The following is a 19,661-nucleotide window of genomic DNA, read 5'->3' on the forward strand; positions in this document are numbered from 1 at the left end:
TAACGAATGCATGATGTCGTTTAAATTAAAGGGTCATGACACCCCCCACTTTCGGTTCAGGTCTACTCAGATTTTTTTTTTTAATGCATCCTGATGGGCATGAAGCTCCGCGAGCAAAGGGAAGGAGTGGGCGTGGCCAGCAGGGGAGAAGGAGGGGAGCGAACAACTGTTGTCAGTTAGCTCACTAAATGAGACACAAACCGGGAAGAGAGGCATGATTTTATAGTTTACAAAGTTAAAATACAAAGAAATAAACATTAATTTAATGCCCTGCTACATTTGTTATTCTTAATTTCATATACAAATAACCACAATTTATATCATTATAAAATCATGTTTATATAGACACTATAAATGAGGACTTTTCCCTAAATCCTCGGGTCTGAATCATAGGTCTGAATGCAGACTCAGTGCAGCAGATCTCTTGCCCTGTCTATTTTAACCATTAGCCCTGTTGGTAATAAAGAGAATTTAGGCAAACACAGCATCACAGCCATGTGTCTAAGGGCGTACTAACACTATGTACAGTTGCCTTGAACCGGGACAAAGCCCGCTTGTACCACCTCCTGTCTACCCCGACGGCCCGCACTCACATTACATTTGGGCCTGGGCACGCTTACGTCATCGATGCTGCGCTGTTCAGTAAGCGCTCTCCCTTAGCAAAGTGGAGATTTCTTTAGTTATATTGTTTAAGTCGTTTGATATGTAGTGACACGCAGTCAAATATTTTGCTGAACAGATCAGCCACATTTGACTCTCATAAACAACCATGGAGTACCCGTGCTGCAGGAATTAAGAGGTTTGCTGAAGGTGCGCAGCTATCATGCATTGAGGGATTTGCGTCTTTAATAAACTGCGACAGTTTGTGTTCACTGAACAGTAATAATTTTTAATTAATCCATATGAAACGGTCCCTTTAAAGTCACGTCTTGCTTTTAGTTTTGGGGTTTTTGTTTGGGCGTTTTGCACTTACACACAAGCATACCATGCCAAAGCCCAAGTAAAACCGCGCTCAGGCACACCTCTTCCAACCGGGCCAGGGCCGGCCAAGTAAACCTTGCCTGAGCCCGATTCAGAGCACTCGCACTTCTCAAACGATCCGGAACACGGGCCTGGGCACGGTTCTGATAGCATAGTGTGAGTAGGACCTAAATGTGAACAAACTTCTGACAACGTCCGCCATACTCGTACTGGTCTCCCGACAAAAATGCTTGCTGCACACAAACAGCTTTGCTGTATCGGCCCTGACAGCATTGCGAGGAAAAACATGCAACAAACCCTGTGGATCATGAAAACAAACACATACGACCCTTCATGAACAGCTAAATACTGTGTGCCGTGGGTCCGTGTCTCACAGCTTGGCACTGGCAGGTCTGCCTTGCCTTCGGAAAGCACGCGCAGTCATGAATTATTAAGAAGCCGGCTCTTCTCATAGGATAAGAAAACTCCGCTATGAATAATAATGAGAAACCTATGTGTCATCTTTGCACTTGCAGTTTTGCGCTACGTCACCAATTTTAATCCCGCCCCAAAAAAAATTCTAAACACGGAAGCTGAAATTAGCTGACTAAAAATTCTAAATTATCCAGTTTTTCCCACAATTAAAGTTAGCAGGTGCTAACATTGTCTTAACTGATGCTCAACACACACAAATCAGTTAAAATCAAAAAAAAAAAAAAAAAAAAGTACTTGAGGGATTTGTGAACCTTTAAAAAGACATTTTAACCCCAATACCCAATAGGTGTACTCAACACAAATGGCCTACTGATGTTTTGGTTATATATTTTTATTTATTAGGCTATTATTTGTACAAAAACATATCTAGATATAGTAATAAACATACAGTTTGTTTGAAAACAATTTTTTTTTTGTCATAACTACAAACTATTTATTTAAAAAAATCGTAATCGTGAATACGAAATGAATAATCGTGATTACAATTATGACCAAAATAATCGTGATTATGATTTTTCACAAATCAAGCAGCCCTATGAATGATCATATCATTAAATGTGGAGGGGGCCTTACAATATTTTTAGGAGAAAAGATGGTCTTAAAAAAAAAAAAAAAAAAACACTGGATTATAGGTTCTGAAAGTTTAATTATAGGTTCTGATTACTTTTCGATTATTCACTCAGCCTTACCTGAAACAACCTAACATTTTGTATGAGTACTTTTTGAAAACCTCAATTAGATTGTTTTAGAATAAAATGACTATTAAATCTGTTCAGATGAAAAAAAAAGTTTGGATGCATGTCTAAGATTCTACAAATAATCATTGTTAATAATATACTGTTGTTCACAAAATATGCCTGGTTTAACTGTTCAAATAATAAATAGAGTATTGCCAAAAACTCAAACTAAATCTCAAACTAAAAAACTAAACCAGTATAGACAAAACAGTAAAACTTTGTGTAAAGCTTCTTTGAAATGGTGTGTATTTAGGATAGCCGCTATACAATATAAAAACCTCCAATGAACCAAGTACAAGATTACTTACCGTTAGGGAGGCTGGAAAAGGAAGCAGAGCAGCGCAACAAATTAAATTAAAGGGCTCAATTCATACAAATACATGTGCTCTGGTGTTAATAAGCAGCACAAACATAATTTTAGATGTTTTCCTATTTTAATGTGTTCTCTCTGTGGTCAGAGAAGTTAAAAAACAAATGAAATCAACTTTTATGTAGTATACTGTATAAAAAAGGTCCCACTTTTATATTAAGTGGCCTAAACTAATATGTATTTGAGTAAAAAAATAAATACAATGTATTCACTGTGTTCATAATGTGTTGCAGATCACTTCTGGTGCTATTGTGCTATTACATGCATGTATTTAATCAATTGTAAGTACAAAGTAAAAACCTGTATTTACACAATAAGTATATTGTAACAAATGATTAATTTCAGTGTAAAATGAAACATGCGTGGATGTATAACTAAATTGTAAAGAATTTTTAAGTTAAATATTTAAATGTCCAAATCAACTTGACCTTAAATGCTTACCATATCTCTGTTGTGTTGGTTCCACTTCATAAATAAAAAAAATATTAAAAAAACACATTTTACACATCAATAAACAGACACAAATCACATTTGACAGTGAGACGATTGATGATACAGCAAGTGTTCACCATTCTAATGCATTTTTATAATGAATATATATTATATAAGTTTATATTCAGGGCAGCACGGTTGCTCAGTGGTTAACAATGGCGCCTCACAGCAAGAAGGTTGCTGGTTCGAGACCTAGCTGGGTCAATTGGCATTTCTGTGTGGAGTTTGCATGTTCTACCCATGTTCACGTGGGTTTCCTCTGGGTGTTGCGGTTTCCCCCACAGTCCAAAGACTTGCGCTATTGGTGAATTGAATAAACTAAATCGGCAGTAGTGTATGTGTGTGAATATGAGAGTGCATGGGTCAGTTAAATAAGCAATAATTAGTTGTTTAAGCGCAAGACAAGATAAAAGGCTGTTTAAAAGTAAGTATCGTCAGGAGCAGCAATCAATCGATGAAAATACTGTGGTTAAATAAATGTTCCTATTTCAAAGACATTTAACAATGGAAGTGTTTAACAATGGAAGTTATGGTGGCAGAGAGAGCTTAACGCAATAAACGTATTCAAAACTTTATAAAGCACCAACCAATAAAGAAAAGATCTGCTTCAGTTTGACAGTATATATGTTGCAAATCCTCACAATGCAAACAATTTAAGAAAACACGCTGCAGTTTCTCACAACACACACAATTAGCACATAAAACAACAGACATTTTTCAAGGGGACCCAAAAACGTGACAGATTTGCTTATTGTGCCGTTAAAGTTTGAAAGTTGTAAGTAATCATTGAAAGGTGAGTTTTTTGTTTATTTAAAAATCCTGATTATACGACTTTCTTTATCTTAGTCTAAATAACCAAGGATGCATCTAAGACATACCACATTCGCCATTTGTTGTTCTCATGTGACCTTCCTCGTGTCAGTTGCGTTGATTCACTCCCATTCATGAATTTTCTCACGGGGCATCATGGGAGAGAATCTTACATTTCAGAATCCTCCTGGAACTAGTAGGTTATCAGGTTTTTGAAGTACAGTGGTCCCTTGTGGCCTGTTTCCACTGAGCTGTACGGTACGGTTCGGTACACTTTTATGGTTGTTTCTACTGTCAAAGGGTACCTAAAAGTGAACTGTACCATACCACTTTTTGGGCACCCTTTTAAAAAGGGTACCTTTCCTAAGCCTACGACAAAAGGGTACCAAAAGGCGGAGCTAGAAGCTCAGCTAATTGCTATTGATTTACTAAGATACGTCAATCGCAGAGGCAGGAGAATAAACACAAAGGAATAGCAGTTTTAAAAACACAGCAGAGACATTACATCGTAATAATACATATAATAGCAAGCCATGGTCGACTTGAGCTCAAACAAACCTTGCCGTCGTCTTGATGGACAGACACAAAGTCAAGAAGAACAAAATCTGCCTTGTCCTGTTGTTGTTTTACGAGCCCGTCTAAAAGTGTGAGTGGATTTTCCTTCTTCTTGCTTGCGCTCGCCTTGCATCTATATTTGAGATAATGAACTGATAATAATAACGTGCGCGTGATTATTTAAGTGCTTCTGACATCTCATCCTGTCAGAAAAGACCAACGTGAGAGTGAAGCGTGAAAAAACGAAGGAGAAGCCAAAAAAAAAAAAACAGCAGCAAATGATTCTTTCTGCAACCTAAAACAAGAACGAACTACTACTCTTTAACAGACTCTTTAAGATGCTGGTGAACATTAAAGACACATATGAGAGGTTTGCACTGACTGTAGGCTATATGTTGTGTGGTGTTTTTGGAGTTAAATAAGGACTAAATGTATTCTGTCTGTAGTTTTTCTGTAATTGATAGCATATCGGAGACTGTAAGGGTCTGTATGTGTTTATAAATGTTGCATTTATTTTATATAATTGCAGACATTACAGTAGGCTGTTTCACACTGTTATTGATCTGCAGATATATTCAAACTATGTTCATAGAAAGGTTAGTAATGAACATTTAAGTGTTTATGTGTATAAAGCATCTGTTTTTTTGAGAAGTGCTTATCATTTGATATGTGAAAGACCAGTATGGGTTTACTGTGACATTTTCTCGAGAAAAAGTGACTTCATCTGAAACATGGTCGTACACCATGCCCATCTAAAGGGTACCATTGGTACCCTTTTTGCAGTTAGACAATAGGACACCATTACGGAATAAATGAATCTTCGGTTCATTACATTCGGTTTTACAGCCTTAAAACATCTATAATAATAAAAAATAAATAAATAAAGCTGACTACATCATGGATGTTGCCTATTGCGGGTTGTTTTTACAACGTAACAATATAGTATTGAAGTAAGAGATTTCAGACACAGCCCATAACTTTCCAGGTTCGTCAAGTTTTTTGCCTTGCTTAAGACTTTTCTGTTGTGTTCCGTGGTATTTGCATGTGTTGTGAGAAATTTCGAAGAAATGTTTGCGTTGTGAGAATTTGCAGTGCGTTTTTAAAATTTGCGTTTGTGAGAGTGTTCAGTGCGTTTTCTTAATGTGTTTGTGCTATGAGGATTTGCAACACATTTGCTGTAGAAATTGAATCCAGTGCTTCTTGTCAGGTATGAGAGGGTATGAAGAACACTCATTTTGAATTCACATCCTAAACTTGGCAAGTTTATAATGGCATGGCCGTTCAGCAGAAGTGCCCAGAAGGGCTATTTCAAAATTTAAAGTCTGTTTTCATTAGCTTTTGTTAGATCTTATCTGAAATTGTCAAAAAAGTCCTTGTTTTTTTTATTTAATTTAATTTAATATATATATATATTTTTTTTTTCAAAACAATTAAATTTTATATCCACAAAAAATTACAGTAAAAACCCCACAGCTCATCGTTTGAACCAACCATCTCCCGCTGTCTATCCTAATACTACGTTCACACAAGTGGACAAATGATTTAGAAGGTAATTTAGAAAGGAACTAACTGTCTGGCTTGAGGTCAAAGGTTATGTCCATTGAGTTTCTGTGGTTAATAAGTGGCAGTGCTGGTGTGTTTCAAAGGCTCAGATGGAGGAGCTGAAGGCTGGCTGTGTATGCGCTTTGACGCCTCATAAGAGCTCCACTAAACCCAGTCTAACGGCAGCGTAGAGTGATGATTTTGTAGCCTGGATGACAGGTTAAGATCATTTGTACTAATTCATTTTTGGTTCTGCTGATATTTTGAAAAGATCATTCATCACAAAAACTCCTTTATATTAACACTAAAATGCAATATAAGGGGGAGTGGGATAAGATGTGCCAACTCCTTAAATTTGTCTCAATGTACAGTTTTTAGCCATTACCGAATTTAATTTTCTATATGATAATTGTCTATGTCTAAAAATGTACACTACCACAACACTCATGGCTGTATTTGTGATCAGAAAATGAGTAAAATAGCAATGGTGTAAAATACTATTGAACAATTACATCCTCAATTCCATCACTAAAAAAGCGAAAACCTTTATGTTTTTTGTGTAAGCAAGTATTTTACAGTACTGTAAAAATACAAAAAAATGTTTCTGTCAATGTTTTCAAACTATAATATTTGATTTACAAAAGTGGCAATTTCACATTTGTCACATTCATTACGAAAGGTTTTCCTCATAAATGCAAAAAATGTAAAGTTAAATAAAATCAATCATTTTTGTTCTGTAGTGAGGCAACTATCCATTTGATTAGCAGTATTTCTTTTGGGTTGTGTAGTTTAATTTACAGAAATTCTACCAAGTATGTTGTATACTGTAACCTCAGACGTTTTTTGGTCACATCCATAACGCATGTTCATTTTCCTTATTTAAAATATATATAAAAAAAACATTAACAGATTGATATTTTTCTGATCCCGTAACTCTGTGAATAGTTCTTTTGGAAAGCATAAATAGTATTTTAAAATAATGTTAACATATACAGTACTTTCTCTGTGTATTTATGTTTTAAGTTTTTTACTGAAAGTGTCACATCCTTAATGCTGGAATTGCTTTATTACAATTTAAATATTGCTTTTTTTGGTATTTTTAAATTAAATTCAAATGTTTTTTTTTTTCAGCAGGGGTTATAATTGTCTTTAATGACAATCTGTGGGGATTTAAAATGTCTTAAATCTCAAAAACTAAAATTTTGGCCTTAAAGTCTTAAATCTACCGAAATATTTTGTTGTAGTTTTAAAATCGTTGTTTAACAGGTCTTCATTTTCCTTCATGTTCAGCTACCCAATCTGGACAACACCCGTCCCATACAATCACCAACAATCCATCTCAATCAGACCTTAAACTTTTCATTTAAAAATGTAATTTTTAACTTTATTTGCCAGAGTGGTTTGACTATTTTCCTTGCCTTTATTTTTTTATTTTTAAATTATTATTTATTTATTTATTTTTTATTGTATTTAATTATAATAATTAGTTTGATAGGGCAAGTGAAAATCTTTAACAACTGGGATATTAAAAAAAAAAAGTGTCCTTGGTGTTTAGCCCTGTACAAGTCTAAAATTTCATTCATAATGGTCTTAAAAATGTCTTAACCTGGAGAAACCCTGTTAGTGGTGCGTGATTTTTCAGAATGCTGATTTACATCTTTTTTGGGTAAACATTTTTATTAAATGATAATTACAGAATTAAAGTAGAATTAAAAACAGCATTTATTTGAAATAGAAGTCTTTTTAATGTTAGACATGCAATTACTATAACTTCTAATCAGTTTAATATATCATTAATATAATTTATGAATTGTATATTTAATTTGTATAGAAGTATTAAAAAATCTATTTTTACACCATTTGTATTAGGGCTGCACGATATTGGAAAAATCAGATAATGCATTTTTTTTTCTGCGATAAATATTGCGATATGAATGCAAGATAATTTAAAAAGCTTTATTTGACCAAAATTAAATAATCACAATACGAAACATATATTTTCTTTTTGTCTCATTTCATCAGACATTGTGGGGTTGTGATACATTTGAGTTGCTTCAATGATCTTTAAACTCCCTCTAAAATTAGCTGTCGTTTTTGTTTTATTTACAAGTGAAAGACGGTTTAGCTCGGCTTGAGGTGAAAGTTGTTTGGTTGCTTCCACGTTTGGACTGTCAAATTACATTTTTGTCTTCGATTTATTTCCAACTCGAGAAATGCATGTAGCAAAAGGAAAAGTAAAGCAAGTGGAAAATAGAGAAAACCATTTGCTAAATGCATTTTAATGTACAATTTAAATAGCTTTTTAAAAATGCATTTAAAATTATTTATAAATACACTTTTTTATTGTTTGACTAATCAGCGTTTTAAAACATGATTTAAAACATTTATAAAATTGTCTATTTATTTGTACATTTAAAAACTATTTCTAAATGCATTGTTTTATTGCTTTATTTAAGGACATTTAAAATAACTATTTAAATAAACATTTTATTATGTTAATTTATTTGTCCATAATTTGTTTATTTAAATTGTGATATAATTATACACAGTTTAATGCTTCAATTATTAAATTGATAATTCGATGCTTCATTTTTGTTTTCAAACCGGCACTCCTGGTCCTCTATACGTATCTAGTCAAAATATGAAACATTCTTTGAGCAAGTAAAAATATTGTTTCACCATCAGAAAAAAAAAGTGAAAAAAAAAAAAAGTTTTTCCTTAAAACTAGCAAAACTATCAGCCAGGGGGGGAAATAAAATAATCTTGTTTTTGGTTCGAAATGAAGATCTTTAGACTAGAAACAAGTCAAAAATTCGAAGGAACATTTTTTTTGGCTTACATCTTAGTAATTCTGTATAAATGCAGTGATTAATACAATACTGTAGCCTCTGGTCAACTATAATACAGACTATACAGACTCAGCATATCTCGATGTGACTATTGCAGATATGCACATTTCGATTTCGATACAATATATTGTGCTGCCCTAATGTCATTATAGTTTTTTTTTTTTTTTTTTTAAAGCTTAAATGTCCTGCTGTTTGTCTGGTTGCTTGTTCATTCATTCATTGTTTTTACAAAGGCATTTCAAAATTTAATTGTAATTGCTGGGAAAACAATTTACATTTTGAAGTTAAAAGTACTTTGTAAATGCTCTTACTAAGTTCTTTCATACAAAGTTAATCTTAAAAATGACATTGAATTGACATTAGTTCATTTGTATTTTTCCCTTATCATTTTTTCTTTCATTTTTCAAATTCAGCTCACCCTCTGGCATGATGAGAGCTGCATTTTTAAAGAAACATTTTTAGGGCCAAATGTTATACGAGTTGGGACCCAGCATATCCATCCTAAGTAGTATATATATATATAGACCTCCTCTCCCTTTACATTAGGAAAATTTCTCATGTTGGCCTAATTAGTTGGCTATGTCATTGACCAGAGCGAAAGGTGGCAGTAAAGCGCCAAAAAGTTTGTTGTCATCCATCGTAATACAAGAAGAAGAAATTTGCATTCTCACTGTCATATAGGCTGCATCCAAAACCACATATGTCCTTACTATATAGTACCCTAAACTTCCGGCGAGATTCTAAAGTGTACATCCCATGAACGCTGCGCTAACCCATGATGCCCCGCGAGAGAATTCAGGAATGGGAGTAAAGTGACGTAACTGATGTGAGTAGGTCACTTGACCATGACTAAATGCTGAATGTAGTACGTTCGAATTCCATTCATACTGTATAGAACGTACTTTTATAATGGCCGAGTAGTATGTTTAAATTCAAATGCAGTACCTACTGAGTATTAGGTGGTTTCGGACACAGCCATGGATTTACTTTCATCAGCTAGACACCGGCCTCGCAGCTCAGTGAATGTTGGTGTTATCACTTATTGATCCACAATCGGTAAATGTAGCTTGTGTGGACGCTACTGCGCTACTAGACAAAAAAAAATAGCTTTGCTACTGAAAGAAAGTAGCGACGCTATACTGAGAAATTTAGTTGAGCTAGTAGCGTCACTACTTGTAGCGATGCTACTGAGCAACTCTGTGCAAACTCTTCTGTTACACACTCTAAAGTACAGTATATACTTTTCCTTTACAAAAAAGTACATACTTTTCCCAGAAACTTAAAGGACAACTTCTACTTCTAAATTCTCCACTACCACTAAAAAATACTTGCATTAAACAAGTTAAACAAAAACTTCAGCCCAGCTACACCCCTTTACCATTATTGCGTCAAAATGGACGTGTCAGCATGCACTGGTGGAGGGTTTCACATTTCCTGTCACATCTTTGCTTGGGTCACATTAGCAATGAGGTTTGGAGAATTGAAAAAGGCCTCATGCTCACACATCCCATTCAGATCTCCACCACCAACCCAACCGGTTCAAACCAACTTCCCTCAGTATCATACGTTCACTGCCGCAGAAAACAATGCAGACAAAAGTTTCCTATTGCTTTTCTTTAGGCAGAAAACAAATACACAAACTGTAAGTAAAAGTGTCATTTGATGTGTGCGCGCACACACACACACACACACACACACACACACACAAACACACATCGATTAAACGTGTAGATGGATTCCCAAACCACACACAAACCTGTGGAGAAGCCAAGCCAGACACTCAAACACACTCACACACATGCAGAAGAAACTAGTAGGTGTTCATTATTCATCATGTATTCTTCACTGAATGTGTGTGTGTGTGTGTGTGTTGCTTGGGACTGGTTCACACAAGTCTGATACTTCTGGGCAAATGAGGTTAGGACAGGTTTCAAGCCATTTCTCCTTCTTGAAACAAGAAAAGGAGGAGGGAAAAGCCCACGGGCCCTGGATGGGTATTCCAGCCGGTGTATTCTTTCTTTCCCCTAACTTTTGTTGTCTCCCCCTCTTCGTTTTCCCCACAGGCGGCCAGCTCTGTGTTGTTTTATGTACATGTCCCTGGCCGTTTCTTCTTGCATGTGGATTCTTTGTCTTTTGCGTCTTATCTCTTTGTTTCTTCCCTTGCACTCTTTCTATTTTCTCTCCTCTCTCAACTTCCTGCTATCTCTCTCCCCCTCACTCACACCCTCCCTCAATCTCTCTTTATCTCTGTCTGTTTCCCTTCGCTCCCTATCTCTCTCTCTTTCTCCATGTCCTTTCTCTTTTCCCTCCCTCCCTCCTTCCCTCTCACGATCTCTCTCACACACACACACACACGCGCACACACATCTTTCTCTCACTCAGACGCACATATACTGAGTCTCCTACAATGCTTGATTTTCTCTCTCTTTCATGGATTGCCCTTTCCTGCTCGCTGATGAAAAATGTCCTCCACTCTACGGTATACAGCACAGTCCTTCACTCAGGTGTGTTCCGTCCCGTAATAGAGGCTCTTTTGTGGGATGGCCCAGCGTTAATAAGCTCGCGGGAGGTGTTAGACTAATCCCATACCTCTTCCGTAATGAGGATGAGCGGGAACACCTCGGCACACTCCCGGCAACGGAGCGGGCAGGTAGAGCCTATCACAAGCTCCCTCAGGAGGAAACCGGAACTTTAATAGTTAATATCTTTCCTTGCTGTTTTTCCCTTTTCCTCTCTTTTCCCCCTGCCCCCCCTCTTCACTCATCCACTCCCCCTCTTTTTCTCTTGCTGATGGACTCCTCTTTTTTTTATTTTCACACTCCACCATCCCCCTTTTCTTCTTTTCTCTTCACTATCTCTCTCTCAGGCTGCTGAAAGTCTCTCTCTTTCACTGCGTTCTCTCTTTCTATCTCTCTTCCAGTCCTCCTCCTCTCGAGCGCTCTCCCTCCCTCTCCTCTTTCTTTCTGTCTTTCTCTCTTTTCTTTGACCTCATCTTTTCTTATGCTTTGCTCTCCCTCCCCCAGTTCCTCTCTTCCTCCTTTTTTGCTGCATTCTCTTCTTCTCTCGCCCTCCCCCACCTCTTTTCTCTCTCTCTCTTTCTATTTCTCTCCCATTCACCCCCCCTTCCCTTTCCTTTTCTCTCTATACCTCTCTGTCTCAGTCCCCCTCCCTCTTCCTCTTATTCTCTCTCTCCCCCATGTCTGTCTCACTCCCTCCCTCTCTTTCCAAACTGCTTTTCTTTCTTTTGTCACTCAATTTTTTTTTTTTTTTTTTTTTTGTGCTCACTGGTTCTCAGACGTCGCACAGGCGTCTTGCGGCTTAATTATTTGAGATGCGCAAATAAACAGACCTGTAGAACTCCTTCCGGGAAACATTTGGCCGAATCTCACTCACTGTCTGCCTGACACTGACAGGCACACCTCCAGCGCACCAGTGATTAGAGATCACTCTGTGTGGACATGCAGGCTTGAAACATGTGTCTTCTAAAGAGAAGAGAGAATGGATGTACGTCTGCTCAGAAGTGCGCTTTTGTTAGTACGAGCGAAATATGTTTGTTGAAGGGTCACGCTGTATGGAGTGTGTGCGTGAGAAAGAGATACACGCAAGAGAGAGAGTGAAAGAGAAAGAAAAAAAGGAGGGAGTGTGTGGAAGGGAGGGTAGAGAGACTGAAAGAAAGAAGGAAAGAAAGAAAGAGAATGGAAGAAATAGGTTTGTGTGTGTATGTGTGCGAGAGAGGCAGGCACAGTCAGTTCTGATAACAGCAACAGTAGGAGGAGGATGAGCTTGGCTCCGCCCCCTTACCCTCTCGCAGCTATAAATAGGAGTTGGTGTTTTTTGCTCCTCTCACTTCTCTTGAAGGATGAGGTCCCTGAAACATCTCAAACATCACACCAGAAGTAATGTGGTGAGTGCTCATCTCAAACATACACTCTGTCTGAAGTGCCTTGTGTTTATATGTTGACTTGAACTGTTGGTTAATTGCTGTGGTAAAGTTTGCAACTCTGAACTGGGGAAATGAAGTAACTTTTTTTTCTGTCACAGAATACTGTAAGAGTGTCATGTCTACTTTAACCTACCTCTTTTTTTACTTCTCAAATCGTCTCTACTTTCAGTGCAGAGCATTTCTCTAGTTTTCAGTTTCTCAGACTCGCAAAGACAGCAACACTTACGGGTCTTTACACTAGCGAGCGTCTTAGTTTTTTATCTATTTTTAAATTCAGTTCAGATCCTCTCATACAGTCACGGCTGCTATCTTGCCTGACTGCCTCTTTCATTTGTCTTTCTGTCTTAACACTCTTTCTCTTTCCTATTCCCTCCCTCTTTCATTCTCATTTCTCACCCTCTTCTTTTTTTCTGTTTCTGTCTCCTTCTTAGTTTCAGTCTTTCACTACCCCTCCTTCTCTCTTTATCTCTCTGTTGTACTCTCTCACTCACTCACTCACTCAGTTTCTCTCGTCTCTCATCCCCCGCTGCCCCTCCCTCCCCCACTTCTTTTCCTCTCACTCTTTCTTTATCTCTCTTTATCTTTCTTTCCTCACTCCCCTCCCTCATTCAGTCACTCACTCAGTCTATCTCTCATCCCCCAGTTCCACTCCTTCCCCCTCTCTTCCTTCTTTCACTTGCTTCCTCAATCACCCTCTCTCTCCCTAACTCGCTCTTTTTTTTGCTGTCGGTTTCTCCCTCCCTCAGTCTGACTGCTTTAAAAGCAGTAATTATAAATGACATGGTTATCAGGGCATCCAGGTTCCCCTTCTCATTTCTTGCTCACCCCAACTTCCCCCAACATCTATTTTTTTTCCCCTGTCTCTGCTTGTCTGTCTTTCTCTTCTGCTGTTTTACAGCTGTCAGTCTCCCTCTCCCTCTCCCTCTCTCCCTTGTGGATGCTTGTTTTGCTTTAGCATAAATCCGTAGTGTGTGGCTTTCTTTTTCTTTCCAAGACAAATCAAGGTACCAACTCGTTAGAGGTGATAATGTGCGCTAATGACTTCCCATGCACACACACACATTTGCTTGCGTAAACATAACAGTTGTTTGAATGTTCTGGTCATCTAGAACAGAAGAGTGGTAAAGTGACCTGATCTTAAAGTTCAATCAAGTCGCTTTTAATTAATCTGTATGTTAGAAACATATTCGTCATACCCAAAGGATATATTCATATGAGCTAAATCTAACTGGATGATGTTGGCTTTAGTCTGCAAATTGATGGTAGTATAAAAACTTCACAGTCCAGCCTTTTCGTAGTCGGCAGTGGCAGTGCTTGACCTCGCAGGAAATGCTGTGGATAGTCCACGGAAGTACACTTCCCGCTCGGACCCAGACACTCTTTGTGTTTCTCGTTCTTTTAAAGACTGTGAAGGAAGGAAGCATGGCGCTCCAACAGATCTGTCTTATCTTTTCTATCTAAAGCAATTCTCACAGAGGCAAGACATTGTTAGAATATGTATCTTGCTGTGTAAAATAGAAGTGTATGTGTATGCAATAATACCTAGCCAAAACGTCAGGTGCTGCCATGTTGCCATAAATTGTCTGATCAGAGTTTTGACATCGATTTAGATCTAAATCAATTGTTAAACTTGATCTAAACCTCTCATTTGTTGCCCGGTTGTTCTGACACTCATGTTGATGTGACGCTATTGCTATGAATTCTTTTCTATTGTAGTGACACTGTTTCCATGACAGCCTTAGCCAGACTTTCTTGCAACGACTGTATTGTATTGATGCTTACTGTGGCAGATTCACTTCATGATTTCATGAAATAATGCTAAGACCTGTTCTTCTCTCTGTTGACAGGAAGAGCAGGAAGTTCCTCTGGTCCGTTGCTATTCTAAAGTGATGGAGCATGCGGTAGATGTTAGCACTCAAACTGACCCGGTGGTGGTCCTGTCCTTGGCCCAGGCTGCTGTGCTGGGCCTCATATCGCAGAATGAAATCTTTGGCGCCACAATTGCCCCTAACGGTTTCTTCACAGGAGAAGGACGTGAAGGTGCTGCTCCCCATGGAGAATCCATGGAGTATGAATATGCAGATCAGCTAATTGGAGCTAATGGAGATTATCTATCTGAGCCTCATGGGGAGAACCGGAAACCTGAAGGGGTCTATGGGGAAGAGCGCAGACGACCGGGTCCCCGAGGGAGGACCAAGAGGCCCTTGACTGAAGGAGAACCAGAGGAGTCTTCAGAGAGGTCTCTGGAGGCACAGAGTCACGTGAAAGGGGAGAGGCCTGACTTCTCTATCCCCTGTTATCTCTCAAATCCCCAGCAAACTGACAACGAGCCAGAAGTGTTGGATCTTGCACCTCAGAGACAGCCAAAGAAAGAAGAGCAGTGCAACAAAGGGTACCCTGAACCCTCAAGAGAGCCATGCAGCCAACAGGTTGACTCTGACACTAAAGTATCTCAAACCCATCAAATTCAAGTGGGGCATGGAAAGGTGCTGGTGGAATCATCTGAGGAACTGCGGGGAAAAGAGGAGGAACGAGAAGAAGAGGATGAGGAAGTGGAGGAGAGAGCACTGAACCTGAAAACCACAGACGAGGATGTGAACCCAGCTATAAGGCGGTACTATGAATCCAGCATGACAGCATATGAAGCTGCTGAGATTGGTCTGCCGGGAGATTATGAAGAGGGTGGCCAGCCCATGGTTTGGGCTGAGAGTGAAAACTCCCTCGGTAGACGGATGCAGATCGACCGGCTAGATATCAACGTGCAAATTGACGAATCGTACTGTGTGGATGTGGGTGAAGGTTTGAAGAGATGGAAGTGTCGCATGTGTGAGAAGTCCTACACTTCAAAGTACAACTTGGTTACGCACATTCTAGGTCACAATGGCATTAAACCACATGAGTGTATGCACTGTGGGAAACTCTTCAAGCAGCCCAGCCACCTTCAGACACATTTGCTTACTCACCAGGGCACACGGCCACACAAGTGCACTGTCTGCAAGAAGGCCTTTACCCAGACTAGTCACCTTAAACGCCATATGTTGCAGCATAGCGACATCAAGCCTTACAGTTGCCGTTTCTGTGGCCGAGGCTTTGCCTATCCTAGTGAGCTGCGCACCCACGAAACCAAGCACGAGAGTGGACACTGTCATGTCTGCACACAGTGTGGAATGGAGTTCCCCACACATGCTCACCTCAAGCGCCACCAGGTCAGCCACCAGGGCCCAACAACCTTTCAGTGCACTGAATGTCATAAGTCCTTTGCCTACCGTAGCCAGCTTCAGAACCATCTGATGAAGCACCAGAATGTGCGGCCCTATGTCTGCTCAGAGTGCGGCATGGAGTTTGTGCAGATCCACCACCTGAAGCAGCACATGCTTACACACAAGGTACTGACACAGCAGGCCCCCGAACACAAGGTACTTGAACCTCATTATTAGTTTATTTTGTAATCTTCCCCCCAACCATCCTATTAGAAATTACTCCCCAAAGACTTTCAGATCCAGAACCCACCTACATTGTCAACTGCTACATATTTTCATAAAACCATAGGTTAATGTGTCTTCTTCAGTTGTGTCTCTGGTATTGCCAAAGCAAGTTTCAGTGTAAATAGAGGCATTTCTGTCAGTCCCTTCTAGCCATCAGCCCACTTCCGACCCTGTCATTTACTCGTTCTGTTTCTCTGTCTCTTGCACTAGTATGGAGCTGTTTTGTGTGTGCTTTGTGCAGTGAAGTGCGTCTCTCAAGCTGATACTTCCTTCTTTCATTTTTCTCTCTCCTTGAGTATGATTCATCTTATCATGACTGCGGTGTCAGTAAACAGAATGTGCCACAGGTCAACAGGGTTATAAACAAAAACACTCAGCAGTTAGTCATACCTTTAGCATTTACATCAACAGTTGTCTCATTTGGTTTGGTTGGTGTCTATTTTCATTTATTGCCATTAGAGATAATCATTGTCACTCATAAATAAGAGCATTTGATGATTTCAGAATAGTTTCTATGCTATATAGCATGGATCACCAAACTTGTTCCTGGAGGGCCGGTGTCTTGCAGATTTTAGCTCCAACCCTTACAAACACACCTGAACAAGCTAATCAAGGCCTTACTAGGTGTACTTGAAACACCAAGACAGGTGTGTTGAGGGAAGTTAGAACTAAACCATGCAGGGCACCGGACCTCCAAGAACGAGATTGGTAACCCCTGCTATATGATCAAAAATCAGTACCTGACTATTGCTTTAGTAGTAAGCTTTATAATTACTAATGATAATTGGCTTTAATTTCCTCTTTAACTTCCTTACTTTTCCTTGTTTTCACCTAAAGTCTCTCACCTAGACATGGGAGCATTAATACAGGGATTTGATCCCATTTAGACATAAGGATTAACTTGATCAGGTGCTAAAGTAGGGTGATGTGGCCCAGTCAAGAGTCACCATTCCAATTCATCCCAACAAAGTTTAGTGGTGTTCAGGTCTGGGTTTTGTGCAGGTCAGTAAAGTTTAAGGACCCTCCCCAAACTATATCAACATACTCTGAAGCTCGTAATTCCCTCATATAGTCTCTACTAGAATTAGGGGCTAGATAAACTATAAAAAAAAGAGATAGTCATCAGTCTTCCTGGCACGTAGTTTGTAGATTCAGTGTTTTTTCATAACACATGAATGTATGTCAGCACAGAAGTATTGTTAGAATACACTGGATGTATTTACTGACTGGTCAAGCTGTTAAGATGAGAACATTTAACCTTTTTCATTGTTAATCTTTTAGCTTGGTAAAGCATCAGAGCTCACACTGCAGTGTATACACATCTGTTTACCCTGCAGCACTGCGATAACGGTGAATAAAGTGTGTGTGTGGATTTTCTTTTTTTGCTCTGTATTATGAATTCTAGTGAGCAAGCAAGACAGACACCCTACTGATAGATTCAGCTGCGCTTATGACAACTAACCACTTTTTCTCATTCAGCTGATGCCAGTGATAAATCATTTTTGTTTTTGCTTTCAGAAACCAATATAAAAAAAAGGCTAATTGCAAAAGTTACATTTTAAGGGGATGGTTGCAATGGAATCATCTCTAAATATATTACTGTTATCTTTCTCTCCCAGGGTATGAAGGAATACAAATGTGACGTCTGTTCTCGTGAGTTCACCCTCTCTGCCAACCTGAAGCGACACATGCTGATTCACACCAGTGTGCGCCCTTTCCAGTGCCATGTCTGCTTCAAGACCTTTGTTCAGAAACAGACACTTAAAACGCACATGATTGTCCACTTGCCTGTGAAACCTTTTAAGTGCAAGGTAGGTACTAAGAGCGCTTCCATGCAGAGCCTCCCTGCTGGAGTCCTCCAGACAGTCTATTTTGCTACTTGATATGGCCATGCATCAAAAATGGAGCTCTAATAGTTTCCAAACTTGTTCCCGTAGGTGTGTGGGAAGTCCTTCAACAGAATGTATAACCTGCTGGGTCACATGCACCTTCATGCCGGTAGCAAACCCTTCAAGTGCCCTTACTGCACCAGCAAGTTCAATTTGAAGGGTAACTTGAGTCGACACATGAAGGTGAAACATGGAATCCTGGACACCTCAAATGAAGGACAAGGTAACAACATGCTAATTATGCTAATTTTCTATAGCCTAGAGCAGGGGTGTCCAAACTTGGTCCTGGAGGGCCGGTGTCCTGGAGAGTTTAGCTCTAACTTGCTTCAACACACCCGCCAAGAAGTTTGTAGTATATCTAGTATGAGCTTGATTAGCTGGTTCAGGTGTGTTTGATTAGGATTGGAGCTTAACTCTTCAGGACACCGGCCCTCCAGGACCGAGTTTGAACACCCCTGGCTTAAAGGTTTATAGAACTGTTTATGATGATACTTTGTAGACTTGAGGCTGATTATCTTTCTGCGTCAAGCGGCATGCAACGCAGCTCCAGCACAGCCTTTGCGCAGTCTCAAAGCCCTCACCATGGCTGATCCCCCCCTCAAAAAATGTAACTACACATCACAACGACATGTAGAGCAAGCTCTGTGATTGGTCAGCTTGGTATCTTTGATGAGTGTGGGCAGTGCTGAGAGCCGCAAGTGTCGAGTCCCATGAAGGAGCTCCCAATGGAAACTTGTTTTGTGTTTACCTTATGATTAAATTTGTTGCATGTCCGCCGCATCTCACCTCTGAATGAGGAAGTTTTAGCTAATTTTACAGTCAGCTAGCATTACTCCTGCAAAGAAATTCGACACAGAGGACCATAAAAACTTACTGCCAGCTAGTGTTTCGGAAATGTTTTGCAGAGCAACACAAACAACACGCAGTAGTATAAATGCATGACTATGTGCAAGGCAGGCATTGTGGGTCACGTCAATAACTTGACGCAGAAGTATAAATCACTTAGTGATTTATAAAGTATAAGTCCTTTATGGAGTGGACGTTGAATAAAATTGGATATTTAATATAAATTAAACATTTCTGATATACTTATTACTGTTTTTTTTGTTATTTTATAAAACAAACACTTTACTTGAAGGGGTGTTCAGAAGACTGTCATAATAACTTTATAATTATTAAACAAAATGCGTCACAATGTTTGAGATGTCTTGATTATAAAAACTTGACATACAGTACATCATAACCTGTAGTTGTCATGACAACATTACCAAGACAACATAACTCGTCACACGATGGTCATGAGGCCATTATAATTGTGGTACTTTTCAAACTGAATTTATTATTAAGATTTCTCAATAAAAAGTATCAATACTATGTCAATTTTACAACCGCATCATTAACATTTTAACAACAAATTCAATTCGAACTAATGTAATTGAGGTCAAGAAAAATATTGATGTATGTATGATGTTATTGACCTCATTATTGACGTATGAATGGGCCCAGCCATTTGAATCTTTTTGGCTCGAGACTT

At 38.9% G+C, this 19,661-nt stretch overlaps 1 protein-coding gene across 13 annotated transcripts in view; it reads left to right on the forward strand.

The window, feature by feature from the left end:
* znf710a (zinc finger protein 710a) overlaps positions 1 to 19,661 on the forward strand; it is a 48,647-nt gene that overhangs the window by 26,008 nt on the left and 2,978 nt on the right. For 5 of the 13 annotated variants that reach the window (XR_012393595.1, XR_012393596.1, XR_012393597.1 and 2 more), the window contains 3 exon segments: positions 14,601 to 16,169; positions 17,858 to 18,049; positions 18,176 to 18,350. Coding sequence is in view for 4 of the 13 variants with exons in the window: in NM_199792.1 (NP_956086.1) it covers positions 14,601 to 16,169; positions 17,858 to 18,049; positions 18,176 to 18,350 (1,936 nt within the window). In the remaining 9 variants the exon portion in view is untranslated. 13 annotated transcript variants of the gene reach the window in all.

Source organism: Danio rerio, chromosome 18 (assembly GCF_049306965.1).
Source record: "Danio rerio strain Tuebingen ecotype United States chromosome 18, GRCz12tu, whole genome shotgun sequence".
Taxonomy (NCBI): domain Eukaryota; kingdom Metazoa; phylum Chordata; class Actinopteri; order Cypriniformes; family Danionidae; genus Danio; species Danio rerio.